Raw genomic sequence first — 16,247 nt, 5'->3', positions numbered from 1 at the left:
AAGGCAATCTAATAAGTACTGTTCAGAAGTATGCCGCGTATGTCTCGAAGTTCGTGTTGTAACGTGAGATAATTCCCCTCAAATTTAACGAGCTCACAGAGAAGTGATGAGAAAAGCTTTCATTGCTTGCCAAATTTTCTAGCCAGGAAAACTAAGTTACTGGTACCTCTGGCTTGGCAGGCTCTGGCTGCTTGGTACCTCTGGTACCTCTGGCTCTGGCTCTGGCTGGCTTGGCTCTGGCAGTACCATGAAATGGTACTGTTGTCTCTTTAGAGGTATAAAGCGAAGAATAAAATGAATTTTTCGAAGTGTTCTAACAAAACAAATAATTTTTTGTTGTACATGTAGAAAGGACATATTTGTAGCAGGGCTGTTTTCTTTTCATGTGCAATCCAGAATCTGACACTTGTTTGCATACATAGTCACTTCAACGCAATATCTTGGACGGCTATAAACGACCGTACACATTAGCAACCTTACCAGTGTGACACAATTTGTAATTGTAATACGACGCTTCACCGACGCTGTCAATTTTTATCCGTCCTCCCCGTGTGAGGTGGTATGGATAACACAGTTTCACCTCCTTACCCTGACAATGACAGCTGTAAAAACAATGTTCATGTCGTAGTAATATGTATCCTCCTGCTATACTTCTTGGACGTACAGCCAGTGCTATCATCGGCGTTGAAGGTTTTTCTTAATGTTGCGTTTTTTACTTTCGCGGTGGAATTAAAGAAATGCATAACCGTCACAGTACTTGATGAATTTGCTACATGTCGCACCACTTTTTCTTTCTCTGCTGTTGCTCAAAGCATAACCCGAGACTTACTGAAACGATGCGCGATAAGTTTGTGAATTCCTAACTGAAGAGTACTTTGGCTCGGCATTGCGAGCGAGCGTGATTAAGAGGGGAAAATAGATTTGGGCTGGGCATGCATTGCGCTGAGCAGACAACTGGTGGTCGGTGAGTTACGTGATGAGTGCCTAAGCTGGTAAACGCAATCGAGGAAAGCAGATAACTAGGCGGTGTGTTGACGTTATGAAATTTACGTGCATACACTGTGGTCATCTGACGCAGGGCACGAGTAATTGAAGATCTTTTAGACAGTCTTTCGTCCTACAGAGGGCGTAAAATACGCTGCTGCTGCTGATATATACGAGAGCGTAAGTCTTGATCGTGTTCTTTATGACAAATAAAACCTGCACTACGTTTTCAGTTACGCTTGTTTTTCGGAATGCGCTTGAGCTGGAATTGTCGATTATGAGTGCGGGTTCCTGAACCTTGACAACATACGATAGCACTTTGGCGCGGCTTTTCGTGCTCTAAATTGGAGTTTGTTTGCACACATTATGGATTTCGAAGCACAAGGTGGTACATAACATTGCATTAAGCTTGGTTAGGCATTTACTCAGCTTGCCGTATCCTAGAACGCCCTAGTGAGATAGCTGATGCGATCGACCACGTGAGCAGGGCATTTAATAAAACAAGAAGGAATTACTGTTCATCATTGGCAAACACACGACATCGTTTGAATCAGTCAGCTCAATAACACAACTGTTTTCCCTCGAAGCTGTAGCAACGAATAAGCGTTCATCAGTGTTGAAAACTCCGTTTCTTTATTTGTCGGCTCTATAATTTTCTTCGAACATTTCGGTTAAAAAATAGCATCCATAACTTGCCTTAGAGATAAACGTCTTGTGTGTGTGATAAAATCAAGAGCCTGTCGAGTGGAAAACGAATACTGTTAGCACTTTACCTTTGTGATACCATCACAGGCTTTGTTTGCGTGTACTGCATAAGCAGCTAAGATAACATGTCAAAATCTTCCACGAACTGTCGATAGTCTATGCATCTCCATCCTCGTTTTCTATTAAGAGAATAAGAAGCACATTTGGTGCAAAGGGACGTGCAGTCAGCACGTCAAAATAGCAAACAATACGTTGATATTATTACAATGATATTTAACCCTATAAATATAACCTCCAAAGAAGTTCCTTGGACAACATTTTCGATGTGCCTCCTCATTTCCATGACATGATCACAGTAACATGGCTACCTGGAAAATGGCATCGTGACAGTTAATAACATTTTATATATATGGACAAAGTAGATCTATATAAAATCGTTAAATATTGAAAATAGTAATGCGCAAAAAATTATAGTAAATTTGTTCATAAGCTACGCGAACAAGTGTCCTGCGATTCACTCCTCGTCGTTGTCTTCGGCTTGCAGAACTTCGTGCAGACGCGATTGATTGCCTCCGGTTGGTGGGGTCGGTGGAGTACCTGAAAATAACCTTTAATTTCAAAGGCGAGTAGGTTATGTATAATACCACATTAAGCGTAAATAAAAAAAAAAACTAACAGGGTAATTAATTATTTAAAAGTTCGGATTTAGCACTGTCAGAATGTTTTGTGCAATCATTACGAATCCATAAACATTGTGGTTTCACTAGCGCGAACTGTTTCAACGAAGAAAGTCGCGTTATCGAACGTATAACATAGTCACTTCTGCACTGCGTTATAGTTGCTAGAATCGGAATGCATATAGCTTATTGAAGCTTTCTTTTAATTATTTGTTATGATGTAGCTTTTTTTTCTTTTTTTTTCTTCGAATTTATGAGAATGCTGCTATCGGAAAAGAACGTGCGCATGATCATGGCCTACGCCGCATGCGCGTAAACTAACCTGTCTCTGAAGAGGGAGTGCTAGGCTGAGAGCTCTGGGGAACGGTAGGCACGCTTTGTGTATCTCGCTTCGGGGGCAACCCAGTAAACCTCGTAGAAGGGCCGGCTGCCACATCACCATTGTCATCTGCGACAGGAATAAAAGTTTTACTTGGCTCAAAACACGCGAGATCACCAGCAAAAGCCAAAGCACCGCGACCACTTTTCAGTGAGCAGTACGCAACGAAGAGCGAACTGGAAACGGTAACAAAGAACACATACGCTATTCAGCGACAACAGGGTCGATTATTGTGCTTGTCGTGTACTTCGTGGAAAGGGGCAGACGATATTGAGCTTCTTATCTGCTCGTCATAAAAGCGCGGTGACGATCTATGCACTTTCCGTCCTGGAAGCCTCAGCCTCTGAACATGTCCTGGCCTGAGTTGTTGTGCCATAATCTTTGCATAATCAATTCATTTCTTAATAACCTAATCACTCATGTTCAGTGCGCAAACGTTCAGTGAAGCAAAAGCTGAAGGTCAAGGTTTCTGCGTACAATTTGCGCCGCAGCGCTTCGTCAAGGTTGTGGTGCTGCACGCAATATGCGGGGGCGTCTTGGACTACGCTGCTTCTAAGGCGCAAATCAAACTTTTCCCTTCCAGGCGCGAACTTCTATATAGCTGCTTTCGACGCAATGGAATACAACCCTACTTGTGAGGCTATTTTAATGCTGCATGTTTCTTTATGCGAATCTACAAGGGCAAAGTAACAGTGGTGAGGGAGGGAGAGGGTAAGTGGTGCCAATGCGGTGCGACCATTGCCGTGGTTCATTCGCGTCCACCTAAATTTGTTGAAAACCATGCAAGGACAAGCCTACTTTTTTCGATGTATTCCATTTTGTTTTTCATTATATTCTGTTATGATTAGGTATGAGAAAATTTACCGTGTTCTATTCTATACTATTTTATACTTGACGGTAATTTTTCTAGAATAATCATATTCGGTTCTATTGAGAAATGTCGCTATTCGAGAACCCCAACTATATATTTTTAATTATCTGGAACAACACAGTGCCTTGTGCCCACAGCGACTGCTGCGACATGGCGTCGTTATTTTTTCACACTCTCGCGAAGTAGCTAAAACTAAGGGGATACGGCTGCATGGCTGCACAGTGAGAATCAATTGTGTTCAGTACCCATCTTCAGGTAGAACACTATCCCTCCAAGGCAGAGAAACAGAACAAGCGATGCTCCAATAGTTGCAGTGAAGAGTGCTTTCGCGTGTGGCGGCGACTGCTTCACGGCTCTGTATACACGAAAGAAACAACTTCATGAGGGCGAGTTGATGGAAAGTCATTGATTACCGCAATACTAAAAACTCAAAGCGATAGATGTAGTACCTTAAGAAATATGAAAGTAAGCAGGTCATTGCGACTGGCTATCTCTTTAGAGTATAAAAAATCCATAGGACAGAACACACAGCGTGAAAACTGCTTGGTGAAAATTCAGGCAACATATTCCAATACACTCGTTACAGCTAATCATGGCTTGAAAAGAAATCCAATGTTTCCTGTCACATTTGTTACAGGGTAAGTGCACACCACGGTGCGGAGCGTCCTGTGGTGTAGCGCATATACCAGGTGCAGGCCCTTGATTCTTTTTGCCTGACACAGCGGTTCACAGTACACGTCACAAACAACTATCGTCAGTTTGTTTCGCATTGAACCAAAAACTCTGGCACGCAGCCCAGTAATGCAACTTCTTACCAAACTTTCTAGCAATCGCTGAAGATATTGGTCATAACCCCCCCCCCCCATCGCAGACTACGTTACTATAGTCTTAGTTGTAGAACAAAGCAAGTTCGTTTTGCCTTACTCGTTTTCCGTTGGCTGTTCTTCCGCTCCCGGCTGTCCTGGGACAAGAATAACTTCTGTGAAAAACCGCTTTCACTTTAAGGTTTACACCTACTCTCAGTAGTGTCTGAGCTTTTTCTTTCTTCTTTTTTATGCTGATGCGTTGCCCTAAATATACCGTTTCCAAACATTATTAGACATTTTGTTAGCTACAACTACATAAAGCCCACAGGCAATGAAACCAGAAAAGGCACAGGAAAAGTTACCTGTTTATTTTAATTGAACTATGGAAATAATAATAAAAAAGAAATTAAATTGGAGGAAAAGTCGACTTGGCGCAAGTGAGAGCCGAACCCACACCTTCCGCATTATGCGCGTGATGCTTCATCATTGAACTACCGTGATGGCTTTGTTCCCATGCACTTTCTTGGGTATGTGTGTGTCTACTAGATTTATAGCCCCTGGTGTGCTAAAGGCGCACTAAAGGCGAGTATTAAGTCGAGCTAAATTGAAAGATTATGCTTCTGCCATTACGAATTCTTCATTCGTCGTAAATACAGAGCTTTTGTAAACGAGAAAATGACGAAACTTGAAAATCAGAGAAGCGCCATCAGTTGTCGACTGTGGTACCTCTTATGTGTGGCGTCAGCACATCTGATTCACAGAGCGCGTCCGCGACCTGCCACTGCGAACGGCATCGCGCTTCTCAATTTACAACGGCCGAGGCGGAAACGTGTGGCAATTGACCACACTGCCAACTGCGGCAGGGGAGGCTCGAGTGACCGTAACATAGTAACGTGAACCCAAGCAGAGCCTCCCACGCAAGCTGAATACCTACACCCACAAAAGCAGTACGCTTTGCATACAGAGCTGAATGAGGTGTACAAACGGCAACGGCATAGAGGGCGGTCACGTGTAGATTATGTCAAGTCCTCCGCTTTGGTGGGGGCGGTTCAAATAGAGAAGCAGCAGCGGGACATTCAACGACAATATCTTAGGCCAAACAAAATGATATACCGACATGCAGAAAACGATGATAGGCTTCTAGACGAATATTCTGCCGATCTAGCTCGACTTGACACCTCCATTTAGTGCCCCTTTAATCAGCGCCACTCACTGTCAAAGCGGTGGATGCTGAAAATCCTTTCAACGTCACGCGCCAACTTGCATCGCTTGGTTTTTCCGCAATGGCTGTTTGATCCATTTTTGAGGAGATCCGGCTGTTATCACTCGCGCCATTCCTGTCGTGTTTTATGCTAGCTCCGCTCATGCTATCTTCAACAATAGTTCAAAATAAGCGGCGAAATGAAACACGTCACGCAGAAGCACTTCTGTGCGGCTGACCCTTTTTCTACCGCAGTTGTCTGTCTTCTTGAGTCATCGTGAGGCCCGTTGGTCCAAAATCTACCATATACATTTCACACTTCCTATTTCAACTTTTATCCTTAATCTTCTATTTACTTGGAAATTTACGCTCACACAAAAGTTGCACGGCGTTATTGCATGTGATCTTGCAGCGCAGCCTGAGACTAACTCCTCAATAGCAGCTGGTTTGTTGCCCAAACTTTCCTTGGGACATCTCGCTTGTTGAACCAGGATATGTAATAACCAATGCAAAAAAAAATACTTTTTTATAATAAATGAAAGGCATCTGTACTTACGTGACTCTTCCGAGGCCATCGCGTCTGTGTGTTGTGCACGAAAGTTCAGTCAGAATGTCGTCATAACCTTACAAACGTATACAGAGACCTGAACAGCCCGATCAAACTTCTTCTGGTTAGAACCAGTCTCATTCTTCTTCCTCTTCCTTCACGTTTGCGTGCCTTAATGAACCAGGGGTGAATATTTCCGTAGTACTGCGCTCAGTATGAGCTATATACAACGTGCGACCGCTTTGCCACGCGTTTTCGCGCTGCAGCTCATACTGAGCGCGATAGCACCTACCTACTTACACTTTCTAAAGATCCCCGTCTCATAGGCAGAAAATACGATTCAAAGCAGAGGTTACAGCAACACTTGTGCTTCGATGCACCACACGCACAAAAAAAAAAATCATATAAATCGCCTAGATTCCCATCATCGGACTTGCCTGTGCCTTTTCTTTTTTTTTTTTTCAATCGTAGAACTTGCCGCTGCGTATGCATTGATAAAATATAATAAAGGCAATATAAAATAAAGGCATACGGCTCTGCTAGCCTGTATTGTTTCTAAAGTTGATTGATTCGTTTCAACGTACCAAAGCAACACTCTGGTTATGAGGGATGTCTCAGTGAACGGCTCCGGAATATTTTACAGCAAAGCTGTGTATAGCTAAGATCCCGGGATTTCTTTGTAACCTAATGTCGACAGAAAACAATGGTGGACCGATCCCGGCTACAGTGCAGTGCAGAGTGATGGCTCATACCCCCTTAAGGCAGACACTACAAGCGTTTGGCAAAGATAAGCGTACAGTGCATACATTCTTTGGAATCACGCATGGAACACACAGAATAGCATACGTTTCAATGATAAGGTGCTCCTGATAACAATGCGAAACACGTAGCTCTCCCCGCAGCCTACGTTTCCCGTGAAAGATTACGATTGTGCAAGCTGCCACGGCAACGGTAGCTTGCGACGTGAGGAGGGACGTCCCTAGTCTTTCGTATATAATATAACCAGCCTATCAACTGATTTGGTTGTTGTCATAGCACAGCTATTGGCGGTGGTGGGCTGTCAAAATTACCATTCCTCCCGTTACTGCAGTACCATTACTCTAAAATAGCGTTATCATCATTACTCTAAAGCCATAAAGCATTGCATACCCCCCTCAGTAGTTGGAGTGGTGATTTTCAGCAGCTTCGCTGAACATCCACTTTCGCAGTGCCGGGATGGCGATTAAATTTTTTTTGAGAACCTGGGGTTCTTTAACGTTCACCTTAATTTAACTACATGCGAGCTTCTGCATTTCGCCCCTGTATGCGGCCTCCGTTGTAGGGTATCAAATACATGATTTCGGTGGAGCAGAAGAACACTGTATCGCATATTAGATTATTAGGTCTCATATTAGCAGGTCCTCATATTAATAAACCATTGGTATAAAGTGTGTATAGTTCTTGAAGGAGGTTGTCGAGACAGTCCATTTGCTACACATATATGTATGCATAGAAATGCACTTAAATAAGAAGCTTTATCGCCCGTTGAGTCTTGGTTTGTGTCGCTGTTTTCGTTCACGCGCGCACGCGTGTTTGTGTGTGTCAGCGATTTATATTCTTGAGCTCCTTGGCTTTTAATATTGATTACTGTTGCTGTTGTGGCGTACCGAGCGTCGGCTTAAAAGCATGGGGGTGAAACACGGCGTACATTTAATATAATCCTGCTACCAAGTGTAGCAGCCACGTGACCTTTAATGACAAGCATAATTATTTCAAGAGTTTAATAAACGCGCGTTAACGATTCACTGTGAATTATTCTGTGTGGAACAGGTTTGTGTACATGCATCCTTGAAGTCAGGATTACTCAGTGATTGTTTCTCAGAGTGTGTCACTTTATCTATTACCTTTGCAATGAATTCACGACGTCACAAGCAGGCAGGTCCAAAAAACTATATAAATCTACAGTGTTACTGAGACAAAGAAATTTAACAGTCGCATGCTTGGAACACTGATATAAAGGTCGCTCACTGCAACGACGATTTTGTCAGGCCAAGAAGTACCATTTCTAAGTTGTTTACTGAAAAGAAAGGTAACAAAGAAAAGTCGCCAGAAAAAGTGAGTTTCCCAAGACAAGATTGATTCACCCCGAGTCCTCCGATGTTTACGGCATCGTATAGGACATTTCGGCCGAGCTAAACCAATATTGGAAGTCGCGCAGTCGCCAAGATCTTGCAGCGCCGGGCATTAGCTTAAGCTTTTGTCCCGGCGGAAACCATATTTAGCCTGTTACTGATGACAATAGAACAATAGCAAAATCTTTTTGAACAGAAACACAACTGATTTGAGTTGAATAATGACATCTGCAGCGATGTGCTGTAACATGGTACGTAAGCATACGTAATGCCGAAGTTCTGCCACTTGCGATAATTCTTTTAGTTTTCTACGGGTTTCATTATAAAAAAAGTTTTTCATTTAAATTTTGCATATTAATCTAGACACTGTGAACGCAAAAGCTACCCGTGAGATAAGTTAAACACTGTCCTGGTCAGTTGCTTGGTTCTTTAAAGCCTCAAGTTCATTTGCAGAGCCTCGTCTTGATCCAACACATTCGGTGCAACGTCCCATGAAGGGGTCGTCTCATGGGAACCCCCAGTCACGTGAACAATCCACTGCGCCAAGGCAGCGGCCCTGATTAGCAGAAGAGGCATCTGATGCGTCCTGGTGCAGTCACCCCGCGATATTACGCCAGCCAGGTACCACACATGATGGTCAAAAGTACACTGCAGTGGCCCACCAGAGTCACCCTGTGCACGAAAGGAAATATCATGTGTTGCTGTCATCCACAAAAATATCCGGCAATGCTATTTTAGTTCTTGAAATATATCGATAGATTGATTAGGTTCAGTTTCCCAGCGCACCACTTACGCGTAAGAACAACAGCGCCGCTGACAACCATCGTCGGAGCTGTGTACAACGTCATGCACGAGGAAGGTTGTGGTAACGGATCGATTCATCAAAATGTAAGCTATCGGGGTGACGTCGTCGCATTTGCCGTCTGAAATGCATGAACCTTGACACTCAGGAGTTCACTATTTGTGGTTAATATGCTGTAGATTTTATTTTATTTCCTGAAGCTCCAAAGATGCAGAGATGAATGTACTCATTCTACGCATCATTGGAGTGCAAGACACAAACAGCACGGTCTAAGAACAATTGTACAGCAAATCTTGTTATTACTTGCAAACCTTTCGCAGAGGTACTCCTTCGTCGGCAGAAACCCCTGCACGTTGTTCGCCGACAAGTCCTCTTACGCCGGCAATGGCATTTATACTTTTTGATAAAAACTGTATGCAAAGGTGTCGAGTGGCAGGAGAAGCGGTACGGTCCTCGAGTAACAAATGCCAAGATTCTGCAAGGAACTGCGCGTTATGCAGGACATTTCGACTCACAAAACAGGCTCCTTGTTGCTTTCCCAGTTGGCCAGCGCACATCATGCCCACTGCAACAGCCCTTTCACCGACGAAACGGGCGCAGTATTGGTGCGGCAGCACAGGCATACGGACATGCATAAGCGTCCTTGGATGGGTGCCATCACCTGCAAGTACAGCACATTGAATGCGGCACCATCTTGTTATAGCAGTTTCCCATTAGTTTCCTCCTTTGAGGAAGTGTTCGAGCTGTTCAACGTGTATGACATATTAAGTAATCGAATACGTCAAAGCTGCACTGGCCAAATTTGGCTGCAATCTCAGAGCGTTCATTTTCTTGGATGTACATCTTTTGCATATACGTAGGAGTTCACCCCATTATTATTATACGGTCACTTCCTTCGAATGCTTTGCGACTTTCAGACTTCCGTTGCAAATTGTCGCATAAAGTTTAAGACGAGGCCCTTAATACATTCTTCCCTAGGTGTCGCAGGACTTATGGACATTACACAACAAAGAGGTTCCCGTGGAATTAAATTCCAGTTGCTATTTCGGCTCAGCGGTCGGTAAGGCAATGAACTCGCATACACCCAGACAAGAGCTGCCTTAGTTGATTGCACCGTAGTACGCATTGCTTTCTTCAAAGGCTGATACTAACTGCCTGCCTGCTGGTGTGATACAGAGCTTCACATCCGAACACTGGGCGCTACCAAACGGTCCCCATTGGCGTCTGTAGAAGTTCGACACTAAAATGAGTTCTTGCATGCCACCTAAGCTCAATGGCTGTGACACGGGTTTGGTGCACACGAAACCCTTGTCACACATCGTCATAGGCACACATCATCGGCCATGAGAACAGCCCTGATCACGACCGCTCCTATATATCTACACGCAAGAGAGAGAGAGAGAGAGAGAGAGAGAGAGAGAGAGAGGTAGACTAGCATCTTATATGGCAACCATCAACGATCATTCACAGAGGGCTTCTAGTTTTTTTTTATCTTTCCATTTGTATCATCGTCATGCTGCACCCCTCTTTCGTTCCTCTTTTCTTCCTCCCAGCTCTTGGCATTTCTATAAATAAATACCACCATCAGTTCTTTCGAATGATAATACCTCGTGAACAAACACTGCGTTGTACCCATCTAGCTGACTTTCACTCTAAGATAATCATTAGGTCCTGTTTTATCACTTACCCTTCACGAAATCTCTTAGCTTTGGTGACGCTTAGCAACATGGTCTAATTAACACATAGTGGTGCTGATTGCGGGGCTAATAATAGTAGCACCTAAGTGGTGGCTCGGCGTCAAGGCTTAGCATCATTATACATAAAATTCCCACTTGCGAAAGGTGTGTGCTAACAGCGATAGCGTCCCGAGACTTTGTCCCACTTTTTGAAGAGTAACTTGATAACGCGAAGAGTTATCTAACGTGATTGAATTACAGGAGAGACGTCAAGCGAGCGTAGTCAAATGCACTCGTCTCACTTTGTATTCCCGATCCAGTAATCACGCAGTAGGCGCCGACGAAGTTTGCTTCTTGAGACGGCAAGCAGAGTGGAGTAACGCGAGACAGTATTTCCACGCCATGCATCGTCTGTTCGATGTGCAGAAGTGCGACATCGAGCGACACTCCATTATAATAGTGGTAGTGAATCTGCAACAAAAATTGGTTGCGTGAGAAAAATGCGCCGCGTTTAAAGCGTATGTGTACGCCGACACAAGTATAGGCAGTGGACTAATTCTCGTGACGTATGATACTTGCGCGCAATATTTTATTTTTTCGCATGGGTTGCCACACAATGAAATGAAGGAACGAAATTAAAAGCATGCAGACGTCTCTCATGCAGTTTTGAAAAAAAAAAGACTTAAAATTTATTTCCTTATAAATGACCTTTTATAAATCATTTTCTGCATATCCGCGTTATCTTAACGCATGGTGTCCCAAAGAATGTCCAAAGCAGATGATGCGCATCCGAGGCAAGTGCGAAAGACCAGGACAAGACATGGATTTCAGACGATGGTCTTAAGATATAAGTGACTGCTGCTATAAGGCTGATGCAATCAACTGTAGCGCAGCTGCCGTTTCACTCCTTTTTTCCACCCATCATATATTTTAACAGAAATTGTCCAGTCCTTTCATGTATATCACGCAACACGAAAATATTGTTTTTATAGTGTTTTATCGTTTCAAATGCTCATCTCTCGCTCTCATTGCTGTTTAGTAGTCTATATTTGTGCATAATTTTTGTAAAGTGCGAATTAGCACCAACGCTTCTATTAGACAGCATTTTTTACATGTCCATAGCTTCGAATCTGTCTTTCTTTATATGTGGCCCTCAGTGATATCACACCGCGGGTAAATCTTTACTGAGGCCGCTACACTCAGCATGCTCTGAAGACAGCAGATGCAAACTTTGGCTGTTGCTCGTCAACGTTAGGCATGAAAATGAGGAAGACGTGGAAACCATTGAATATTCACAACACGGTAAAAACTAACTTCAGAGTACTGTGAGGTCATCGAGAAGACACTGAAAAGGACACCTTCTTGGCTGCCTTTCGCTAGAATAGAGTTGGCGTAAGCTTCATCTAGCAACAGGTGGGCTTTGCCTACTTGGAAGACAGTACTAAAGCAGCGGCTAAGAACGTCGACGCAAGTACAAACTTTCACTTTCTCATGTCGCCGATACTGCAAGCTGCTTTTTTTAAAGTTCTCTAGTTTAATACATCGGTTTGGTTTGCTTTATATAGATAACATATATTTCCAAACATTTTCGCCTTGGGATGACATAGCGGATGCCACGTTTCTTAAAACAGTGCAAGTCACCGACCTATCTGAGAGCAATAGAACATCTTGCTGAGTGTTCCGTCGCTGTGTTTAGCCGCCAAGATACATAGACGATGATGCTTTTGCTGGAAGTATCACTAAAAATTATCAGTTCAAGGATGCTTTTCCAACATTGCCAGAATAGCTGTGTGAGCCAAAAGTGCGAAATGCGAACGTTGTCTCCGAGTGTCGTGTTTCCCGGAACCATCGTAGGTTTGGCAACGCCGATCTTACCGCATCCGGAGAGAGAACGTCAGTTTCAGGCCTCATGTAGTTGGTGTGGTTCCCATAAAGAACAATGGCGATTTCACTTGGTACGATGTCACTGAAGGGATTATAAAAAATTGTATGAAAATTCGGACATGCGACTGAAAATACGACAGTCATGACGCGAGTGTATATGCAGGCTTCTAGAGCGAATACAATATCGCAGTTGCAGATGTAACTAGTTTCACATTTGTATAAAAAATTAGGAAGAGGCACATATATCTAACTTTTCTAGAATTTGATAAAATATTGTTGAATCCGCGAAATAAGACACAATGGAAATCGCAATGAAAAAGAACGTCAAATATAGTAAACAGGTAGTTTATGGACTGCATATATTAGTAATGGTCATGATGCCAATATACAAGGAGAGACTTCAGGCAATTGATTGTTTCATATGCAGTGCATGCTATCGTATGATTAAAAAGGATTATGTGCTGCGAGAACATTGGCTGTAACCCTCTTGCGCAAGACGAATACTTGAGCGTATTCTGGGGCAGAATGAAGGCCATGAGCACTCGCACCTCCCAATTGGTCTCCCTCCAGATTACAAACCATTAATAAGTCTGCTTAGCTTCGGTCATGTGACATGGCCGATGGCTACAAGCAAACAGTAGATTGCTTCTTCTTTTTTCGTGGCATTTATTTCACTTCATAAACAGACATGTGCAAGTAACACCACCTAATAAATGGTGCTTGTACTGTAAAGCACGCGGCAATCGCCGAATTTCAGTAGGCTTAGCGTCACGGTTTCACTTAAACGGGGGGGATAGTCTAATGATGGCACAGCTTTTCAACCGTTGTGATGTATAAGAAGCAGCTAGTCTCATGTTCAATGGTGAGTTTGTACGCAACCCAATGCATACGTATTGAATAAAAAAAGATCACAAAGGATATAAATGCCAGCAAGGATTAACAGTTGTGTTGCGGAGTCCATTTAAGGGATCACCGGTAGGAATAAAACCTTGACTTGGTGTATTTGGTCCACACTCGGGGAAGATCCAGCTCGATCGGGACAGAAGACAACAGAACAGAAATACCCAGGAATTGCGCTGGCTTGTGAATGAGCGGTATAATCCTCTGTATTTGTTGTCTCCTGTCTTCGTCCCAATAGCGCTGCGTGCTAAAATTGAATAGAAAACATTCAAGGGTTTTAAGTCCCAAAACCACGATTCGATTACGAGGTACGCCTTAGTGCACTACTACGATTAATATTGCAGCCACCTGGTATCCTTTAACGTGCACCCAGTGCGTGCACAGTGCATGAGCGTTTTAGCATCCCGCTCCAATCGCCATGCAACCGCCGAAGCAGAAATCGAACCCGCGACCTTGTTCTCCGTAGCGCAACGTCATAGCCATTGAGCTGCTACGGCGGGTACGCTCTGTTCTCAACAAGTATCAACGCCGTAACGCCGTCAGAGCTAGGTAGGCAACGTATCGAAACGAAGGCTTAATCACCTATCTACGCAGTGCGCCGCAGTCACTACCCACTCCTTGCTCAGCAATGTGCCGCCACAGAAGTGGTAGCCGATAAGCCTTCCAGGCAGGATTCGCCTCAGGGCCACGTTCCATGGGAATACGCCGGCGTCCACGGGTGTTCCTCCAATGATGCGGCTTGTGACCGGAGGATTGAACGTGCCACATTCTCGACAAAGAGAAACAAAGATGCAGGAGTATTTCACAAATCGAACTTAGTGGAACGCATATGCTACAGCTGCCTATACGTTTGAGTTGGCTTTGACGTATTTGAGTGTTATCAGCGAAATGTAACTTTATTGTGGACTTGCCATAGGATTTTATAGAAACTTCCACACTGACGCTGCGACGGGAGTGACGAAGCTGCGTGACTCATTTCTTCACGCACGCGAACGCACCTTGTCCTAGTGCGATGAGAAAATTTCCGAAAACACTGAGGCCTGCAGCTGGGGAGTCAAATGCATTGGTACCTCGAACGAATGTTTCTTGAGTACATAACACCGATGTTTCTGGTAAGTGGCCACTCTCAAGACTGTTAACGACTGAAAGCATATTTTAATGTAGCTGGGTAACTGAAACATGCGCAGCGCACTGGAGAGGGCACAGGCTCCCACACTATGCCTTGTCCCGTTGCGCTGCGCCTTCAAATTGGGAATACTTTGCAGCTCTTTCACCACTCAAAAAAGTTCACCACTCACAATATGGCTATGACCTTCATTGCGCATATTTATGTGCCTTATAAAAAAATTATATCTACTATAAGTGAAAAGAGAGGATGAAAATTAGTTGTTTGCTTAAACGCAGTTTAACAGTATGCGCCTGCCGGTGACATCGCATCGGAGGTTGACGCTTGGTCGTGGCTGTAGAAGTGCGATGATAATCCGTGTGCGTCAACTTTGCACATCGGTGCTACTACGCTTGCTATTGTTTACAGCTCCTGTGTGGCTTAAGTCTCCAGTGCACGTGATTATAGCCTCACAAAAACACTTCTATTCAAAACCATGAATATAAGAAATCAAACCTGTTATTGTGAACCTTAGAACCTGTTCGATTCGAAACCTGTGCATGTAAAAAAATAAAATTGCCACACAGTTTGACGGCACAATGTTCGCGCTCAGGAACTGAATTATTAAGCACATCTCGTATAGATTAGTAATACACATAACTGAGAAATTTCGTCTTTAAGAAGCTCTCTAGAAATATACACGCTGCGGAACAATCATAACAAGTAAAGATAATATGGTTATTAACACTTACTAGTTTTGGCTTGTTGGTAAGCATTGCTGAGATATAGATACCAAAGGCTGAAAGCAGCCAGCGTTATTCGACTCATTGCCACCGCCACCGGACATGTCGCTCCCCAGTTAGGGAACGAACATACGTTTTCTACGACGCCACCATTCCATTTCCGTCATTTCTGCACATGCACTTTTTTTCTTGCACAGGTACGTTGCCATAAAAAAAGAAACCGTCGGTGCCAAGGTCGGCTTTCATAAAAGCCTGCAACAAGATAATAAAATGAATGAGAAGGCTCAAGAATAAGCTGACGGTGGCGAACAAGATGAGTTGCTGCTTTCCTGAGCAAAAGCTTACGGAGCTTGTCGTGAGGCGGGTGCAGCTGGGTCGCCTTTTTTGCATGCGGAAGCTGAAAACGAGCTGCGAATGGCCGCTCTTGATGCTGGCAGAAGAAATACATGTGGCAATAAAAAGAGATATGGTAGTGTGGGATGAGACAGCTCTCAAGTGCTAAGATATGCCTCGAGTTTCTGGAGAAATGGGCCCCTCCTAAAGAAACTGAGATAAACCCACAGCAACGCATTACTTTTTTTGGATTGTGCAGCCACTATGAGCAACGTGACGTGAATACGGCGGCGTCTTGAGAGCTCGAAATGCTCACGAATGCAGCAAGAAAAGAACGCCTTCGTCCCGGGAAACAATCTTCAACGGGCTCGGCATTTCGTCGGAAAGGAAGAGCACGCTATTTCGGGTGCTTAGTTTTTCCAGCAAAATGTAGACTCTAATGGTTACTTGGCGCTACTAAGAGAGATAGAGAGAGAAATAGAAGCGTGGAATGGCAGGGAGGTTAACAAGACGCACGTCCGGT

At 43.9% G+C, this 16,247-nt stretch overlaps 1 protein-coding gene and 2 long non-coding RNA genes across 5 annotated transcripts in view; 1 reads left to right on the top strand and 2 right to left on the bottom strand.

Annotated features, from left to right (window-relative positions):
• The window catches only part of LOC140218625 (uncharacterized), a 29,574-nt gene that overhangs the window by 703 nt on the left and 12,624 nt on the right, over positions 1-16,247 (top strand). The window lies entirely within an intron of this gene.
• Positions 1,709-5,272, bottom strand: LOC126532430 (uncharacterized). Of its 2 annotated transcripts, none has more exons than XR_007599788.3 (3): positions 3,862-4,167; positions 2,689-2,814; positions 1,709-2,286 (listed from the first exon to the last, which is right to left on the bottom strand). It is a non-coding gene; the product is annotated as an uncharacterized lncRNA (long non-coding RNA). The 2 variants fall into 2 exon arrangements; XR_011894668.1 differs by lacking the exon at positions 1,709-2,286 and adding an exon at positions 4,541-5,272 and having other exon boundaries at positions 2,298-2,814; positions 3,862-3,971.
• LOC126531562 (chymotrypsinogen A-like) lies at positions 7,875-15,550 on the bottom strand. Its single transcript, XM_050179125.3, has 6 exons — positions 15,401-15,550; positions 14,126-14,312; positions 12,635-12,725; positions 11,062-11,230; positions 9,599-9,744; positions 7,875-8,953 (listed from the first exon to the last, which is right to left on the bottom strand). Exons 1-6 carry the CDS (start codon positions 15,474-15,476, stop codon positions 8,711-8,713), a joined length of 912 nt encoding a protein of 303 aa, XP_050035082.2. The 5' UTR covers positions 15,477-15,550; the 3' UTR covers positions 7,875-8,710.

This window comes from Dermacentor andersoni, chromosome 5 (assembly GCF_023375885.2).
Source record: "Dermacentor andersoni chromosome 5, qqDerAnde1_hic_scaffold, whole genome shotgun sequence".
NCBI classification, from domain to species: domain Eukaryota; kingdom Metazoa; phylum Arthropoda; class Arachnida; order Ixodida; family Ixodidae; genus Dermacentor; species Dermacentor andersoni.
This window is presented reverse-complemented; position numbering and strand designations above follow the sequence as displayed.